Source organism: Pteronotus mesoamericanus, unplaced genomic scaffold (assembly GCF_021234165.1).
Source record: "Pteronotus mesoamericanus isolate MK-2021 breed Mesoamerican mustached bat unplaced genomic scaffold, CSHL_Meso_final contig_502, whole genome shotgun sequence".
NCBI classification, from domain to species: domain Eukaryota; kingdom Metazoa; phylum Chordata; class Mammalia; order Chiroptera; family Mormoopidae; genus Pteronotus; species Pteronotus mesoamericanus.
The window spans coordinates 5,165,860-5,182,600 of record NW_026555187.1 but is presented as its reverse complement, the minus strand read 5'-3'; the positions used below and the strand labels follow the sequence as shown (position 1 = coordinate 5,182,600).

Sequence of the window (16,741 nt, the reverse complement as noted above, 5' to 3'; positions counted from 1 at the left end):
GAGGGGGAGGGAAGTAACTGAATCCTTCCCCCTTATAAGCCCACAGTTTTTATCCCTATTTTATCTCCAGCACAGGAGAGGAAGAGAATCATAGCTTCTTAGAAAGTTAGAGCTGGAAACCCTTAGAGAGCTTCTCCAACCCCTGCTATTCCCTGTGGGGACACTGAGGCCATGGGGATGCAGTGACTTTCTAAGGTGAGGAGGCGCTCAGGCTGGCGGAGCTGGAGTGAGACCTGCAGCGGGAGCCCCGTCCAGGGTTTGCTTGCTCGGTGGCTTTATGCCGCCTCGCTGGGGCGAGGCCTCCCAAGGCTGGGAACTCCAGCAAAGAGTGGCCACTGCAGCCATACCCGACAGCTCTGCGCGAGGCCCTTGGGTTTCACCTGGGAGGCTGTAACTGTCGCACATCTCTCGGGAGGGCTCCAGGAAGCCAGGGGGAAGCCTTGGCAATCCCTGCAGCCCCTGGTGCTTCTCCTTGACTTAAGTCTTTAAAGGCCTCGTCCCAGGACTCAGGGCTTGGCTTAGGACTCAGAACTGCAAGAAAGATAGGGCTTCAGAAGTTGGCAAAGAGGGGAGTTCCGCAAACATCTGTCCAATGGCTCTACCCCTGGGAAGTCCAAAGTTAGGTCACTTAAAAAGAAATGGGCCCGTGTTAAAGGGCCCTCCCCCATTTCCAAGCAAAGTCTGGCCGGACAGACTCTTGAGTTCACCTCCCATGCCGAGGCTCGCCATCTGTGGGGGCTCTCAGCTCTCAGCTTGAAGCGCAAAGAATCTGGGCGTGCAAGTGTTGGGCTCTGGCCGGCTGCAGGAAGTGGGAAGGTGTGGCTTTGGGTCTCCAGAGTTTAATCCAGGGCAGATCTGAAAGGGAAGTGGTTTTGAAAAGGGTCTTTTATTCCCAACACTCACTACCAAAAAACAAAACAAACAAAAAACCCTCCCGACTCCCCAAACTTTATCGAGATGATCTTCTTCTCCACAGAGAAGTATAGCCCAGAAAGCAGCTCCCAGTCTCCGTGCCAGAGCTTGTTGATGGAAAGGTCTGTGGGTGTTTCAGTCAAGGACTGGCAGGGCCTCCCCAGGGGAAGGGCAGATGCCCTTGGAGGAAACTCTCAGCGCCTGTGCGGGCCTCTGAGGACCCGTGGCTCCCTCACGCCTTCCTTGCGCCAGTCTCGCTCGGGATGAAACTGGGGTCCTCGCACTGGGGCATCCGCCCCCCTCGCCGGCTGGGCACTGAGACGTGGGGGAGAAGCGGGCTTGGAAGATCCCCTGCCTGGATTCCCATCCTGGCCCTGGTGTGCTTTCTGGGCCTTCGGCAAGTTCCTTGCCTGCTCTGAGGCTCGGCTTTCGCCCTCATGCCTTGAGAGTGACGCTAGGACCAGCGTCGTTAATGTCCGATGAGCCTCCTGTGAGGGGACGCACCTGAGGCACTTCACAGCGTCTGGCACATAGTGAGGCCCCAATAAACACTCACTGCGTTGCAGGAAGAGACCGTTTGCTAGCCCACCAAAGACTCCGCTGGTCCCAGCGCCTGGATTCCCCGTTGCAGCGAAGTGTAGGCCAGGATAGAGGCATTTTGCTTCCTCGACTCCCAGGTGGCTCTAAAGTGTCTGCAGCAAGACCCTGCCTCTTCAGAGTCTCATCCTCTACTTCACAAGCCCCCTCCTGGTCCCGCAACCAGGCCAGGGCTGGGTGGTTACCTCAGCGTCTTCGCAGCTGCCCCCAACAGGGGGGACACACCCTGCGGTTCTTGCCCAGGCACTTTCAGGGAGGGGGTGGACAGGGCCTCCAGGGTTATTGGAAGTCACAGCACCCTGTCATGGGGAGAAGCGTTCAGGTTATCTTCAGGGAGTTTCAAGATGTTTTTGGCTCAAGGCTGCCCACTGTCAGACACAGAGAAAGCACTGTGTTCGCGGCTGCCCTCATAGCTCTCCTGCGCCCAGGCCACTCATGCAGATGCCACGATTGTCACGGCTCTGGCTGGAGCGGCCTGCTCTCGGCAGGGGCCAACCAGTGGAGCCTCCCTGTCCCAACCGTGGCCTGGTCCTGTCCTCTCCCACAGTCCCATAAATAGCTGGGGCACCTGGTGGGGCGGAGGAAGCCGCGCCTCCCTCCGTAGCCCAGGAGGGCTGGGAGAGCTCTCAGGAGCAAGGTGCCCCTGGTCCTCGCCCCCGGAGGGAAGCATCCGCTTCGATCCCTAGCTAGGTGGGTGCTCTATGGAGTCAGGCAGAAGAGAATCCCACCCCGTGAGGTCTTCATTTGAGAAAGATTTCCATGGGCAAGATGAGGGCCATCAGCCTCGTCGCTGCCCTGTTGCGACGTGCCGCAGGCGGCGGCCTTCCCCCACGCGGCCTTGCAGAGTGGGCTCCTCAGCGGGCCGCCTTTCACTCACCGGGAGGGCAGGTTTGGGTGGGAGCTCACCCGTTCTCTCAGTGAAAAAGTACTAACGTCTGCAAGGCACCAGCCGACCTTAGCTCTGGGGACAGAGCCGTGAGCCGCACAGCACCCCCACCCTCTGAGCCTGCTGGGGAGCAGCCGAGGGGCATCCGACCACTCTCCCGCGCTCACCGCCAGCCGCCGCCCGCTCTGACCTGCTCACAGTCGTGCACATGTGTTTACACTCGCATTGTTGACTGTGGTCCAGCTGCCTTTTTGGCAGAGGCATCAAGCATTCAAAGATGTTCAGATCTTTTGTGTTTGGCTCCTTCCCTCAGGATGGATAGACCGCGGAGTAAGAGCCCAGGGTGTCCTTTTATTGCCCATCTGAGAGGCTAGGCCTGGCGGTGTCCCCCCCGGCTCTATCTCCAGTGGAGGAGAGAGGTCTCGGGACTGTGAGCTATAGAAGCAGCCCACTGCTGGCTACCAGGGCAGAGGTGAAACGTTCACGACCTCCTCCCAGGCTGTCAGATGGCCTTGAGGGACATACAGTAGAAGGACCAAGCTCACTCCAACACGCTTCTCAACTTCCAGTGTGAGACCTCGAGCTTCTCATCACCCGGAATGAGCTGGAAACCTGCGGTCCTTCTCTGTGCAAGACTCAGCAGCCCCAGCCAGGAAGACCAGGTGTTCTGTGACACCCCACACACCAGCGCGCTCGGGGATTGCAACAGAGGGCCAGCGGCCAGGGCCGCGGCCTCCCCTCTCAGAGCACCTGCTCTGTGTGCTTGATCTTTAGGAGAGCTGTGTTCCGGCCAAGACATCCCTAATTTTAATTTCATCTTTTTGGGAAAAAATGCTTAGCTCACATCCTATGAAGTAAGAAAGGAGATTTCCCATGGAGGGGAAGGCCCAGAACAGCCCCCTCCAGACACAGGACTCCAGGCTTAGCCACAGTCAGGGGTATCCTTGTTGCTGCTTCTTTATGCCAGAGGGTCCCTCCCCAGTCTGCAACGCCAGACCGCTCCGGCCCTCTCACCGCGGCAGCGTGGAGGAGGGGCAGGCCAGCACCATCCGTGGGCCAGGCTCCTTGCCCTGTGCTCCGCATACACTTGGGCGAATCCTCAAAACAAGCCGGTGAGGCGGACACTGTTACCGCATTTCTTTGTCAGCCCCTGAAATCTGCATGGGGTGAGGCCAAATAAAATACTTCGTTTTACTTGACAAGAAACTGAGACTCAAAGTGTTAGGTAATGCTCCACGGCTAGTAACAAGTTTTTGTCTTAATCCGTCTCTACCAGTTCCTCTCCGCACCCGCCCCCCGGCGCTGTGGGAGAAAGGTCTAGACCAACGTCAGTGCTGATTTTGGAGGGCCCCTTTGCTCCAGAACGGGTCTCTCTGCCGCGGTTGCCCAGGAGGCCTTCAAGGCCTTTAGCTGTGACTGATGCCTGTCCAACTACAAATCCGCTGTGCTAGGTAACACTTTAAATGCTTATCGAGTGCATGTGCTTTAGTGGAAGTGATTTTGCATTCTTTCCTAGGAGTAGCTTTTGGTGGATCATAAGGAAGGGCGATAACGAGAACGGTGGGTTCCTACAGGGATGGGGAGGGAGTGGGTCTGCTCCCAGTGCCAGGTTCCAGACGTGAGGGTCAAAGGGTGAGGAAGAGACTGGTGGTCCCGCTTGTGAATTTTCCAGTTCAAGTGAGGAAGGTCACTCGCTGTCCCTCCCTGGGGACCTCAGCTGAGTTGGTCTTCCTGTTCTGTCACTTCAGCGCCTTTGCCCCCCACAGGGCTTCCCGCAGATTGCAGTGACATGCGCGCGCGCACGCATGTGTATGTTATCATCCCTGCCAGGGCCGCGTTCCTGTTATTCGTCAGGGACTCTCTAGCACCTGGCCGAATGCATTCCGCCTAATAGGTGCTCCTTAAACGTTTGCGGGATGAATGAATGCAATTTATTTTTTCATCCTCACCTGAGGACATTTTTTCATTGCTCTTAGAGAGAGAGGAAGGGAGTAAGAAACATTGATTGGTTGCTTCCCAAACGTGCGCCACACTGGTGATCAAACCCACAACCCTGCGGTTATGGTTATGGGACAACGCTCCACCCACCTGAGCCACACTGGTCAGGGCTGAATGAATGCAATTTAAAACAAACACCATGCCCTGGCTGGTGTGGCTCAGCGGCTTGAGCGCCAGCCTGCAAAACAGGGTCGCTGGTTCAGTTCCCAGACAGAGCACAGGCCTGGGTTGCAGGCCAGGTCCCCAGCAGGGGGTGCACAGGATGCAACCACACATTGATGTTTCTCTCCCTCTCTTCTCTCTAAAAATAAATAAATAAAATCTTTTTAAAAAAGCTGAATACCAAAAGGCCTGGACTAGGAGTCTGAGTTCTGGCCTTGTTTTGCCACTCACGAGCCCTGCACCCTTAGGTCAGTCGCATCCCCTCTCTGGGCCTCATTTCCCTCATGTATAACTTGACATAGTGGCCCAAGTAATGTCCTGCCATCCTGTGACTGTGCTGAGCTCACCCCCCTCCAAGCGTGGAATGCAATGCGAGGATGGCAGGGTTTAGGATACTCTCTCAGTGGGGTGCGGGGAGGGGGGGGCGCGGGTTGGGGGGAGGTGCCTTTGCCGGAAGGGCCTGCTGGTGAAGAGCAGCGTGGCTGTGGCTCTGACGATCGATCGCTGCAGGTGTGCGCTCCCTGCCCTTCAGCCTGTAAGCTGAGGGCGGTCAGGATGCAGGGCTCTCGCTGGGTCTCGGGGTGCAGCCCACAAGTCGTCTTTCTTAGGCCATGCTTTAATTCCTCAGCAAATGCCTTTTCCCTTTTGCTAGAATGACAGTTCAGAGCACAGGCCTGGGCGCTCGGCCGCTCATAGCGGTGTGCCCATGCACAGGGGGCTTCCCCTCTGTCCCTGTGAGCCCCTCAGTACAGTCAGGGCCGGGAGCACACCTGCCCTGGGGGAGCTGGAGGTGAAGACAGTCCTGCGAGCCCGCAAGGCGCACTCCGTGGATGGAGCCCACGTAACTTCCCAGGGCGCCTCAAGCCGGGGGCTCTGCGCAGCAGCCAGGAGTGCTAAGCGTCTCGCCTGCCCTGCCATCCCCTCCTTTAGGCTCTCAGATGTCATTCGTCTCATGGGCCTGAGGCCGTTGCTGAGGCCCCTGTTCACAGTTGGGGAAATTCAGCCATGGAAGCGCAAGCTACTCTCTGGACCTCACCTGACGTGCAGGCGGCAGGAGGAGGTCCAGGACTCACACTGTTTGGTTTAAATATTGCTGGCATCAGGGAAATCTGATAATTAACTGAACAGGAACTTAGAGAGTCTTGCCGGAGTCAGTAGTTACAGTATTTGTGTTTGGTACATCCGAGTGCGCGGAGCTGGGACATGCGATCCTTCTTGATCTACCCTGAAGCTAGCAGGTGGTAGGACCTGTGACCGTGGAGGTGACTTGCCCAGGCCTTGCCTCACAGCTGCTGAGTGGTAGAGACAGAACTGAAGTCCTACCCCTCCCTTTTCATCTGCCCCCTGCTGCCACCCTGGCTGAGCGCCAGTCGCAGGCTGAGCAGCTCACCTGTCCCAGGAGGGGGTGGGGAGGGGGAGGGGAGGGAGCGCAGCCCCGTGCCTCACTCCCTGGGGTGGGAGAGCGGTGCCGCAACCCGCTGGTAATCCGCTGGTACTTGCCTGGCTGGCACATCTGGGAGTGCAGCCTCTCGCCCTCACTCAGACACTTAATTAGTTTGGGAACACAGGGTACTGCGCCGCTGATGACCTGCCGGTGCCTGCAGGAGCCGGATGGTGCCGTGTCTGTAGACCGAGGAGGGCGTGGAGGGCGTGTCAGGAGGCCGGCAGATTTTTTCCAGTGCCTTGTCATTTCTCTGATGATTGAGTTATCGCTCTCATTGCAGGTGGAGAGAGACTTTGAAAGGGAGTATGGAAAACTGCAGCAGTGAGTGTCACCGCTCGGGAGCGTGGGGGTTGGGGTCGGAGAAGGACGAGAGCCTTCCGCCAGGTCTCCCTTCCCACAAGGTTTCGCTGTCACCTCCCTGGGAGCCGAAGGCAGCTCGGCTCACCACCTGCCACAAATTGTCCCCCAGCTGATAGCTGTGCGGCAGTGGTTAACCCGCACGTACATAGCCTTTGGGTGCCGGGCCTCATGCAGAGCTTGTAGTGGCCCTTCAGTCAGTGGGGAGGGACATCCCCAGAGAAGGGCCCCTTGTGCTCCCAGCGGGCATTTCAGAGAATCAGGGCGGGCTTCCCTCAGGTAGATGGGAAGAAAGGGCTAAAGCCAGTTGGCGACGCCAGGTACCAGCCCGCGGCCCTGCCTTGCAGGCTGGAGGAGCAGACCCGGAGGCTGCAGAAGGACATGAAGAAGAGCGCCGATGCCGACCTGGGTAGGTGGCCCGTCCCAGCCCACGAGCTGGACTGGGCAGGGCACAGGCGGAGGCCCCCTTGCTCAGTCACCTTAGGGCTGGCTCTGAAGTAAGTGCATTTCGTAGATGCCCAGCCGATGTCCCTGAGAAGTGGCTTGGGGTCACTCTTCACGTAGTAGGTCCCCAGTCACCCCCTCCCCGGGCGCAGCCAGGTGGCATGCTGGCTCCTGTGGTCTGTGCCACAGAGCCCCGGGGCAGCGCGATCCAAGGACATGGGCACGTCGGAACATGACAGCCCTCCCTCCTGGCCCCTGGCGACTCCAAAGTATGCGCGCAGCCAGCCAAGGGGCTGCTTTTGGAGACTGGCTGTGATTTGTTTTGAAGTTAGCTCTGAGTTACCTGGATGGCATCTTTCTTTATCGTCCCTCACTGCCTTTCTAGTACGGGCTGTGACCTGTTGCTTCCTTTCTTACTACTGTGTGTCCCTGAAACCAGGGGTTGCCTAGTGACACCAAACCTGGCCTCCTCTGTTCAATAAAGCTTTATCGGAACACAGCCACACCATTCCTTACGTGTTGTCTGTGGCAAAATTGAGTGCTTGCAACAGAAACCATGCACCGTGCAAGCCTAAAGTCTGGACTGTCTGGCTCTTTACAGTACGTCTGCTCCCCTGCTGTAGTGTGCTGTGTTACTCTTGCCCCCGATGCCACGCTGCACCTCCCAGGCACCTGGACAGGTGTTCTGAGATGCATAGTCTTGGATTCCAGACTTACTGACCTAGAACCTCTGCAGGTAGACTGCATTTCTTACAGCTTCCCAACCCAGAGTTGGGGGCACGTTGTCATTACGACAAGTAAAAGCGCCCAAAGCATTATCCAGAATAGCGTCAGATGGTCAGGAATGAGCATTTATGCAGTAAGGACTAGTGTCTTATGCTCTGTGGTACCTTGTAGGTTGTATGGCCTCTGGCCATGGGTGCAGGTCATCTGGGTGCAGACCATGGACTGAGGGACGACGGGGAGCCCTAGCGACAAGGCCTGGAAGCCAGTCCCTTCACAAGGTCACTGAACTCTGACTTCTTACAGCCATGTCCAAGTCTGCTGTGAAGATATCCTTGGACTTGCTCTCCAACCCCCTCTGTGAGCAAGACCAGGACTTTCTGAACATGGTGACCGCCCTGGACACAGCCATGAAGCGGATGGATGCCTTCAACCAGGAGAAGGTGACTGGGGCCTGGGTCTCCTCTCTGGAGGGACGCCTGCGTAAAGGGCTCGGGCCCTGCTCCGGGCACCCTCAGCCCGCTGAGGCCGGCGCGCCCCAGCTCTGTGAGCTCGCCCGGCGGGTCTGCTCGCTGCGGCTCCCACAAGCCCCCGTCACTCCCAACGAGGCCAGGACGGCTGCCCCACTGGGCGAGGCCACTGTTGGCTTTGGCAGGTGAAAAATTTACCAGGGACAAGGACAGGGTGCTCCTGCTACCCTCCAGGCTTCCTGGCCGCCATTTCTTCCCCACCCCAGCTGCAGTTGGGGGTGCCCACCTCACCTGCTCTACCCTCGTGCTCTTCCTACTGGGCTCTTGGGGTACCCCTGACAGGTCTTCTTTCTCTTCTCAGGAACTGGGCACCTCCCCCTTTAGGAAGAGTCCAGCTTCCTCCCAGTTTGGATGTCACTGGGTTTTTCTTTTGACAGGTGAACCAGATTCAGAAGACAGTGATTGAACCCTTGAAAAAGTGAGTAAAGGCCATCTGGGGACCCCAGGCCTTGGGGAAGTAGGCCAGGGCGCTTACTGGAAAGGCAGGTCAACTGCTCGCCTGGGGACTGAATCTCACTTCTAGGGCATGGGGTTGACAGGAAACTCAACGGGCCGTGGCTCTATGACCTATGGCCCCAGGGTCGACACCACTGGCAGCCGCAGGGCACTGGTGGCCCTGCACAGCAGCAGCCATCGCTCCGGTGGCCATTTGGCCATTTTCCCTCTGTCCCCGGTGGCAGACCAGTGGGCCCAGAGCTTGCTGAGTTAAGCCGGTGAGGCTCGTGGCCAGCCCTCCGCGGAGATGAGCGAGGCCTTTCATCCCCCAGCCGGACTGGGAGAGCAGCTGCCTGCCGCTCCGGCTTTTGAAATGTGGGGGCGGCCGCACATGGGGAAGGGCGCAGCCGCGGGGTCCCGCCTGGGCAGGTCCCTAACTCGTGACCTGTCAGGGTCAGAAATTCTTCTGTGAGGCTCCTTTTCTGTCAGGCAGGCTCTGGTCAGCGATCAGACGGCCTATTCCCTGGGTCCCCTAAGGGGTGGGTATTGCCTTGAAGCTTCCGAATCACTTCATCTTCTTCCCCAGCCTCTCCCAGGCAGCCTCTGACCTAGAAAGGCCCGCTCAGCGCGGCAGCTGCACTTGATTACCTCTCTGTGGTGGTCCCTGGCAGCGGCCTCCCCAGGCCTAGGGAACGAGGCTCCGCTAATTACCGCTAGGCTGGATCAGGGCCCGGAGGGAGATGAGAGAGCAGGTTTGATCCTCCAGCCCCTGGTGCTGGGGTTGTTGAGCTCCTCACTCCCTGTCCGGGTCTGAGGGGTGGGGTCTGGGGAAATTCTCTCTAAGCTCTGCTGTCTGGAGGCTTGGCCATGGCGGGGCAGCTGAACCTGGCATGGGAAGGGGTTTCTTCCTGCACCCCTGCCCCTTCCCTTGTGCCCGGGCCCTAACCCTTGCTCGGCCCCAGGTCACAGGGCCTCATGAGCAGCTGGGTGCTGAGGTGGCCATCCGCTGCCTGTGGCATTCTGACCCCGTCTCCAGGACCAAGGGTTCAGAGCTGGCTGGGAGAGTCCAAGGGCAGAGCAGACCCTGCTCACGGGGGCCTTGGGCTGCCGTGGACACCCCCACTGGCAGAGCTAGGCAGGGGACCCAGCTCAGAGGACCGGGGGACTGGCGCCTGTCTCGATTTCACAACCAGCGAGGCGGCCTTGAAATCTGATGCTGGGCTTCAGGAGCCAAGTGCAGAGAAATCCCGGCTGCTTCCCACCACCCAGCAGCCCACCACCTGCCAGGAAGGTGGGTGAGCGGCAGAGGGGGCGGGCACCATCTCCGCCACAGATCCGCTGACCTCCGTGTGAGCCCTGGGCCTGCCTGGCTCCCCAGCCTGGCTGCTGTGCACCCAGGGCCGACACGCGATCCCCCTGACCACAGAGAACCGGCACTGCCTGTTGCCTCCTCTTGCCAGGAGAGAAGCTCCCAGGGACCCCAGCACCGGAAACAGGAAACTGCAGCTTTCCTGTCCTCTGATGAAGAACATTGCCACATGGCTGCCCTGCCGCCCCCAGCCTCCCCCAGCCTCCCCCCAGGGGGCTCGGCCTCTAATCCCCCCGTCCCTGGGCTGTGTTCACATGGTCGGATGGGGATGCTTTCAATTTCCCTTTCCTGGTGGGTGGAAGATCCCGGCTGTGTGGGCACAGACTGAGGAATGGCAGGCATTCCCCACCAGGACCGGCTGCTCCCAGCCCACCTCCCAGCCGGCCTCTCTCCGCCTCCCCCTTTCCCTCCTCCCTCTCTCTCTGCCTCTTCACCCCAGGCTTACCCAGGGGAGGCAGTTTGCTGTACCTTAGGACAGGCAAGAAATGGCAGTCGTCGTGGGCAGAGCCTCAGCACGTGCCTGGTGCAGGCCCAGCCCCTTCTCCCACCTCTGAGAATAGCCAGAGCTTAGGCGCTGTGATCTAGTGCCAAAGCCAGGGTGGCATCGAGAGGAAGTGGACCACGAGGACGCCTGCCACGGCGGCACAGCGTAGCACAGTGGAGTGGGGAAGTGCTGGACGGGCACTCCCAGCCTGCCCTGACCCAGCCCATGACCTTGGCCAGGGCCTGCCCCTCGGAATTGAACCAGCGACCTTTTGGTTCACAGGCCAGTGCTCAGTCCACTGAGCCACGCCATTCAGGGCTGTTGAGGCTTTTAAAAGCCAAATTCATGGTCCTGTCCCTTTGAGAGGCTGACTCAGAAAATCACTGTTCATCACATTTCCCACCTGTGGAAAGGGAGCGCCCAGCCAAACTCTCAGAACAGCATGGCCAGTATGTAGCAGGGGAGGGATGTGTCAGGGGCCAAAGTGGCAAGTGGAGCCTTGTGTGCGCGGCTGAGAGCCTCCTGGGGCCCTGGCACAGGGACTTCCTGTTCCCCTCACTACTGATGGCAGGGGAGGGGGCAGGGCACCGTGCAGAGGGCCCAACAGGCCAGCCCGGGTTCTGTGTGTAGCCTGCCCAGTGAAAGGGGGGGCTTCGTGCCTCAGGGAGAGCGGGTGCCCCCCCTTGCCAGGGGAACCACCAGGTGCATCTGTAGGACCCCCAGGGCACATCTGGTAGGACCCGGGCACGGGGACCAGGCATGCTCGAGGTCGCCTCCTTGCAAACTTGCCTCCCCTGACCTGGAGGCGGAGGAAGGCAGTGAAGCGCCCTCATGGGGAAGGAGGTCCCGCTGCCAGACAAGCTCCTCCCCTCGCACAGCATCCCGCTGTTCACATACGCGGCACATGGGGGCTGGCAAAGTCCGTCCTCTGAGTAGTCGGGGTGGGGGGGTGCCTCAGTGGGCAGCAGCCTAGAGTCAGGGTTAGAGTGCCCCCACTCTTCTCTCGGCCACTCAGAACATACTGTCCGACCCTCCCTGTCTGACCCCAGTTTCCCCACTTTAGTGTGAGAAGAGCAACAGCCACCCTTGCCCCTGAGGAGTCCCCAAGCCAGGGCCAAAGCCACCTAAGTGGTGGGTGATGGGTGGTCCGCGCAGAGGGAACCAGGTCGCCTGGGCCTTCCACGTCCTCATGGTTTGACTGCGGGGTTCTGCTGGGGGAGGCAGAAGTTACCATGGCAAAGAAAGTGTTTTCCTGGGGGTCCAACAGCAACAGCGAGCAGTTCCCGCTGCAGCCACCTCCGCCCCACGGGGGCAGGTGGCCTTGCTCCCAGAGGCCAGGCGGCGTCCTGCAGACTTGGCCCCAAAGCCGCCTGGCAGTGCGTAGGGATTTGGAACCACTGGATCCACACCTTCATCATCCAGGGCAGCAGGCGCCCAGGCGCCGGGCCACCCAAGCAGCAGACTGCTTCGCATGAGAGCAGCGGGGCAACTGCTGGTGGCCCCCAGTCCAGCTTGGGTGGAGAGGGAGGTGGCATGATGGCCTCTCAGGCCCAGCGCCACCTGCTCCCTCTCAGCTGCTGGTCACGCTCCTCCCAGGAGGGGACCCCAGCAGAGCAGCCGCCTGGGGCCAGAGCAGTGCGAGCTCAGCCCCTCTCCAGGGGCTTCCCCGCTCAGACCTACCCGGGGCCCTTCACCTGCAGGCGGCGGGTGCCCCCAGCCAGCAGGCTTGGCACGCACGAGGCCTCGTCTTCTGCAGGGCGAGTCAGCCATTCAGCAGTGTGAACCCAGTCACTGGAGGAAAGGGCACACGACTGAGGTTTCTGAGACATTTGCGTGGGCGTATCTACTTCCTCCACATTTCCGGTCAGGGGTGAGCCCGTTGAGGATCCCCGTTAAATGAGAAGGATTCGTTTTAGTCCCCTTTCTCAGCGATAAGCCGTCTATTTCATCAGAATCTACTGCCTGAGTCTAAGGCTTTGTTTGGGGCTTTTAATGCTCTGGTCAAGTTTATATTCTGTATTCTCTGGCAAAGGTATTCATTTCTCTTAAATGATGTGTACTCTTGATTTGATGAGGCTTTTTTTTTTTTTAAGATTTTATTTACTTTTAGAAAGAGGAGAAGGGAGGGAGAAAGAGGAAGAGAGACATCAAGATGTGATAGGTTGCTTCTCAGGTGCCCCCAACTGGGGACCTGGCCTGCGACCCAGGCATGTGCCCTGACTGGGAACTGAGCCGGCAACCGTTCTGTTCACAAGCCAGTGCTCAATCCACTGAGCCACACCAGCTAGGGCTGTTGAAGCTTTTAAAAACTAAATTCATGGTCATGTCCCTTTGAGAGGCTGACTTGGAAATCACTCTTCATGTGGTATCTGAACCACCTCAAGACAACCCATGTGCTCAGATGCGCTCCTGGCTCTGAGCGCCGTGCTAGGCTGAAAGCAGCAGCTGCCCCGCCCCCATCCTTCATCTGCCCTGAGTTGCTCCAGAAGGAACTGGCTTTCCCTTGGGCTTCTCAGCCCTGAAGACCCGCCCTGCTGTCACTTTCCTCTGTGGCGTGGCCAGTTCTCCCCTGGCTGCATGGTAGCACCTCCCACCTTTTCCGTCCTGTGTCCAGCAGTCCTGCTTACAGGCTTGTCTTGTCCCATCCAGCACTTATGTGTCAAGTGACATGCAGCATCCCTGCCTGGGACAAGTTCTGCTCCATATCAGTCTCAAGATCTCATTGCCCTTCCCAGTTAACAGTGGCACTGGTCACAAAGAGGTGCCCATGGGGGCCAGGAACAGGTGTCTGCTGCTGCTTTTTCTGAGTAGCCCACTCCTGAGTCACCGTGGGGTAAAAGAGTCCTTGAGCCATTCTCCAGCCTCTGGTTGGACAGTGGGCCGTCTTGGGTGGGGCCAGAGGCACCCTGCTTTCCCTGCGGTCAGCTAGTAGGCTGGACCCACAGTGGGGAGTGTTTATTTGGAGGGGCTTTTAGGCTTGTTAAAAACCTCTTTATGAAAAGTGATTTTATTATTATTATTAAAGGATAGTGGACATACAATGTTACATCAATTTCTGGTGTGTACCTACCGATAGGAGACGTATATGCCTTATGAAGTGATTGCCACCAGAGGTTTAGATTGCAATTCTGTCACCTGTGGGTGACATCTGAGGTGGTGGGGAGGTGCCACACAGAACTGGGACACTTGGGTTCTCTTCTGGACCATCACTATCTAATTGTGACCTTGGACATGTCACGTCCTCTCTGGCCTCAGTTTCTTTCATGTTTTTAAGAAGGAGGTGTTGGCCCGATGGCTTCCCAGGAGTCCTCCGTCCCGCCGTGCCCCATTATGGGTCTCTCTAGTGGGGGGTAGGGGCAGTGGCATCCTAAGTGGCCTCAGGGATTCATGACCCACTATGTCTTGCCCAGGCCAGTGGCAGGGCCAGGGCCTGATCTCCCCCATTCACAGCAAAACCCCCAAGACCTAGACAGGGATCTGGCACTTAGTAGGCACTCAGTGCATGTTTTTGAGTGGACGGTGAGCTGCCAGCCCGCAGCTCCAGGAACGGGCCGTGTCCAACCTGCCTGTGCTGGCAGGTTCGGCAGTGTCTTCCCGAGCCTCAACATGGCGGTGAAACGGCGGGAGCAGGCCTTGCAGGACTACAGGAGGCTGCAGGCCAAGGTGGAGAAGTACGAGGAAAAGGAGAAGACGGGGCCTGTGCTGGCCAAACTCCACCAGGTACCCAAGAGGGGCGGGGATGGACAGGGGCCAAGGGACACGTGTGGCAGGTCTTCCTTTTCCTGGGGACCAGCTTGGGGGCTGGAGGACCTAGACGCCTGGTGTTCTGATGCCTGTACACAGACGCGCGCACGCACAGGGCCCCGGCAGGGAGGCTGGGTACGCCAGCGAGAGCTCTGACGGCCAGGCTCCTGCTCCCCAGGCCCGAGAAGAGCTCCGGCCTGTGCGGGAGGACTTCGAGGCCAAGAACAAGCAGCTGCTGGACGAGATGCCGCGGTTCTACAACAGCCGGCTCGACTACTTCCAGCCCAGCTTTGAGTCTCTGATCCGAGCGCAGGTGAGGCTGCCCCCATGGGCTCTGTAGATGCGCCTCATGGCAGCCGCCGCTCCCCACACCAGAAGGGCCTGAGCCGTTCCCTGCCAAGACAGCTACCCACCCTGACCCCAGCACTGTCCCGAGGGAAGGAAGCCGGGGCGCCTGCTCAGTTGCTGGGATTTCTGTTCCTGCATTGCCCTTTGGTTCATCCCACCCTAGTCTAGTGTTAACTTGTTTAACAGCTCTTCTTCCCTCGAGTTCTCTCTCACACTTCACCCCAGTAACAAGAACAAATGCCCACCTAGTTACTCCTCTTCCTTTGGTGGGAGACCACAGAGTATCTTGACTTTCAACAACCCTTGGAGGGAACCCTGAACCCTGGGGATAGCGACACTCAGCGGCCACGGTGCGCCTCCCGGCAGGAGAGGTAGGCAGGGCATGGAGGGGAAGTGCACAGCGGAAGCCCTGGGGCCGAGCAGCCAGCCCTGTGCCTCCTGCCACTCTAGTGTGTAGGGACACAGCGTGCGACGGGCGTAGCTGCTGCCCTCCTTGGCCCCTTCACCTCACCTCCTTCAGGCCACTCTCAGGGATTAGTTCCTGTTTATACAAGAGAAGAGGCTGAGGTGCCAAAGCCAAGGGGTCTCCTCCACGTGGGACCCCAGCTGACTGCAGCTGCTCAGCACTCTGCCACCTTTCCCACCTGTCCCCGCCAGGTAACAAGTTAAATGCCCGAGGCATCCCATCCACCCCAGCCCTCTTCAGCTCTTGGCCTGGGTGTTTGGCGCCCCCCAGTGGACACTCCTTGCAGCGTCCACAGTCACAGGCGCCCAAGGAAAAGCCTGATTCCTGCCTGCCATCTTCAGAGCACACAGAACCCGTGGGACTCATACTGGGGATCCGGAACCCTGAGCAGGATTGACAGTGGAGCTGGAACTCATTAGTGACCATGTTCCTGGCCGCTGAGGGAAAGCGAGGCAGAAAGCCAGCGTGCACGGGGGAGCGGGGTTCCCTCCCTTGCCCCAGAGCATTGCCCTGTAGGTGAGGGCTTCTTTCTAGCAGCTTCCTCCTGGGTCTGGAGGCACGTGTTTAAGGAGCCCTGTGTCTTCCTTCCTGCACCCCTTGCCTCCTACACTGTCGCCGCCCATGTTCCCAGCCCCCGCCCCCTGCGGGCTGCCCTACCTCCTCCACCCTGTTGCTCAGGGAAGAAGCTGGCGGGGAGCGGCAGAGAGGCATCGGGGTACCCTGTCGCCAGGCAGTGAGCGGGGTGGCCGGGGGTGTTGCTGCCTCCTTGGCACCAGCCTCCCCTCCCGCGGCTGCGCTGCCATTAGTCACTGGAGAAGTGAGCATCCTAGTGGCTCAGCCAGCAGTGCTGCTCTGAGGGCACCCCCTGCTAGCCCAGCACTAGCCCAGGCCCCTGAGCCCCGAGGGGACAGGGTGTGAGAGCCTTGATTTAGCTCCCCTCAGTCCTCGCTGTGGGAGACACTTTCTCGGGAGCAGTTCAGCCGTGACCTGCGTGCGGCCTGCCCTGACTAGTGACCACGCTCTGTGTTTCTCAAGTAGCAGAGGTCCTTTTCCCCAAGGACGGCTTGGGGCGGGAGGCGGTCACATCGAGGCATTTTTGAATAGTATGGAACACTTTCAGGGAAATAAGCACTTTCATTTGTCATGAGATGGAGACTTAGGCAAAAATGGCTCCCCTGGCCAAGCCCGCTCCTGACCTGCTCCAGCCCGGGGCCTAGGCAGCCCTCAGCCGTTTCTTTGAGAGCTGCCAATGGGAGGCCCATTGGACGTGCTCCCCTCTGGGCTGTGCCCCATAGTCATGATTAACAGACGAATGGAGAGGGAACAGAAGGCTAAGGTGTCATTATTCTCACCTTCTTGAGACCAATCTTCAGGGCTTTTGGAGCCTGGCATATCCTGTCCTCATGAACAAAAGTAGCAGGCTTCTCCTAGGTCCTATGAAGCAGTGAGCCCCCAGGCACAGTGCCGGACTCCCTGGTCCCCCAGGACCTGCCGAGGGCCATCCCATTCCCCCAGCCCTGGCCTTGGTCTGTGCTGTCTCCCTCCACCACCCAGTGCACGTGCACACACGGCCAGCTGCTTGGAGAGAAGGGCAGAGCCCCCCCTCCAGCGCCCACCTCCTAAGGATCTGTGGCTTCCCTTGCCCTTTGACTTACTGCCGCCCCAGGCGGCGGGTAGTCCCAAGGGGCACCAGACGGCAGCTCACTCCTTCCTGGTTGCCGTGCAGTTTAGGGAGATGGGCGGAGCGGGGAGAGCAGCAGCGGAGGAGCCGGGAGAAGCCAGCCCAGAGGAGACAGTGCTGCGGGGGCTTGGCGCCAGGGTCCCAGTCCTGCCGACTTCCCC

At 59.1% G+C, this 16,741-nt stretch overlaps 1 protein-coding gene across 2 annotated transcripts in view; it reads left to right on the top strand.

Annotated features, from left to right (window-relative positions):
• BIN3 (bridging integrator 3) overlaps positions 1-16,741 on the top strand; it is a 41,306-nt gene that overhangs the window by 23,676 nt on the left and 889 nt on the right. The window contains exons 1-7 of one of the 2 annotated variants that reach the window (XM_054578977.1): positions 3,661-3,846; positions 6,280-6,320; positions 6,704-6,765; positions 7,830-7,966; positions 8,431-8,471; positions 13,920-14,061; positions 14,264-14,398. In XM_054578977.1, the coding sequence (XP_054434952.1) occupies positions 6,738-6,765; positions 7,830-7,966; positions 8,431-8,471; positions 13,920-14,061; positions 14,264-14,398 (483 nt within the window). In that variant the 5' untranslated portion in view covers positions 3,661-3,846; positions 6,280-6,320; positions 6,704-6,737. Of the gene's footprint in view, positions 1-3,660; positions 3,847-6,279; positions 6,321-6,703; positions 6,766-7,829; positions 7,967-8,430; positions 8,472-13,919; positions 14,062-14,263; positions 14,399-16,741 lie in introns of those variants that run through there. The other variant, XM_054578976.1, reaches the window with a different exon arrangement.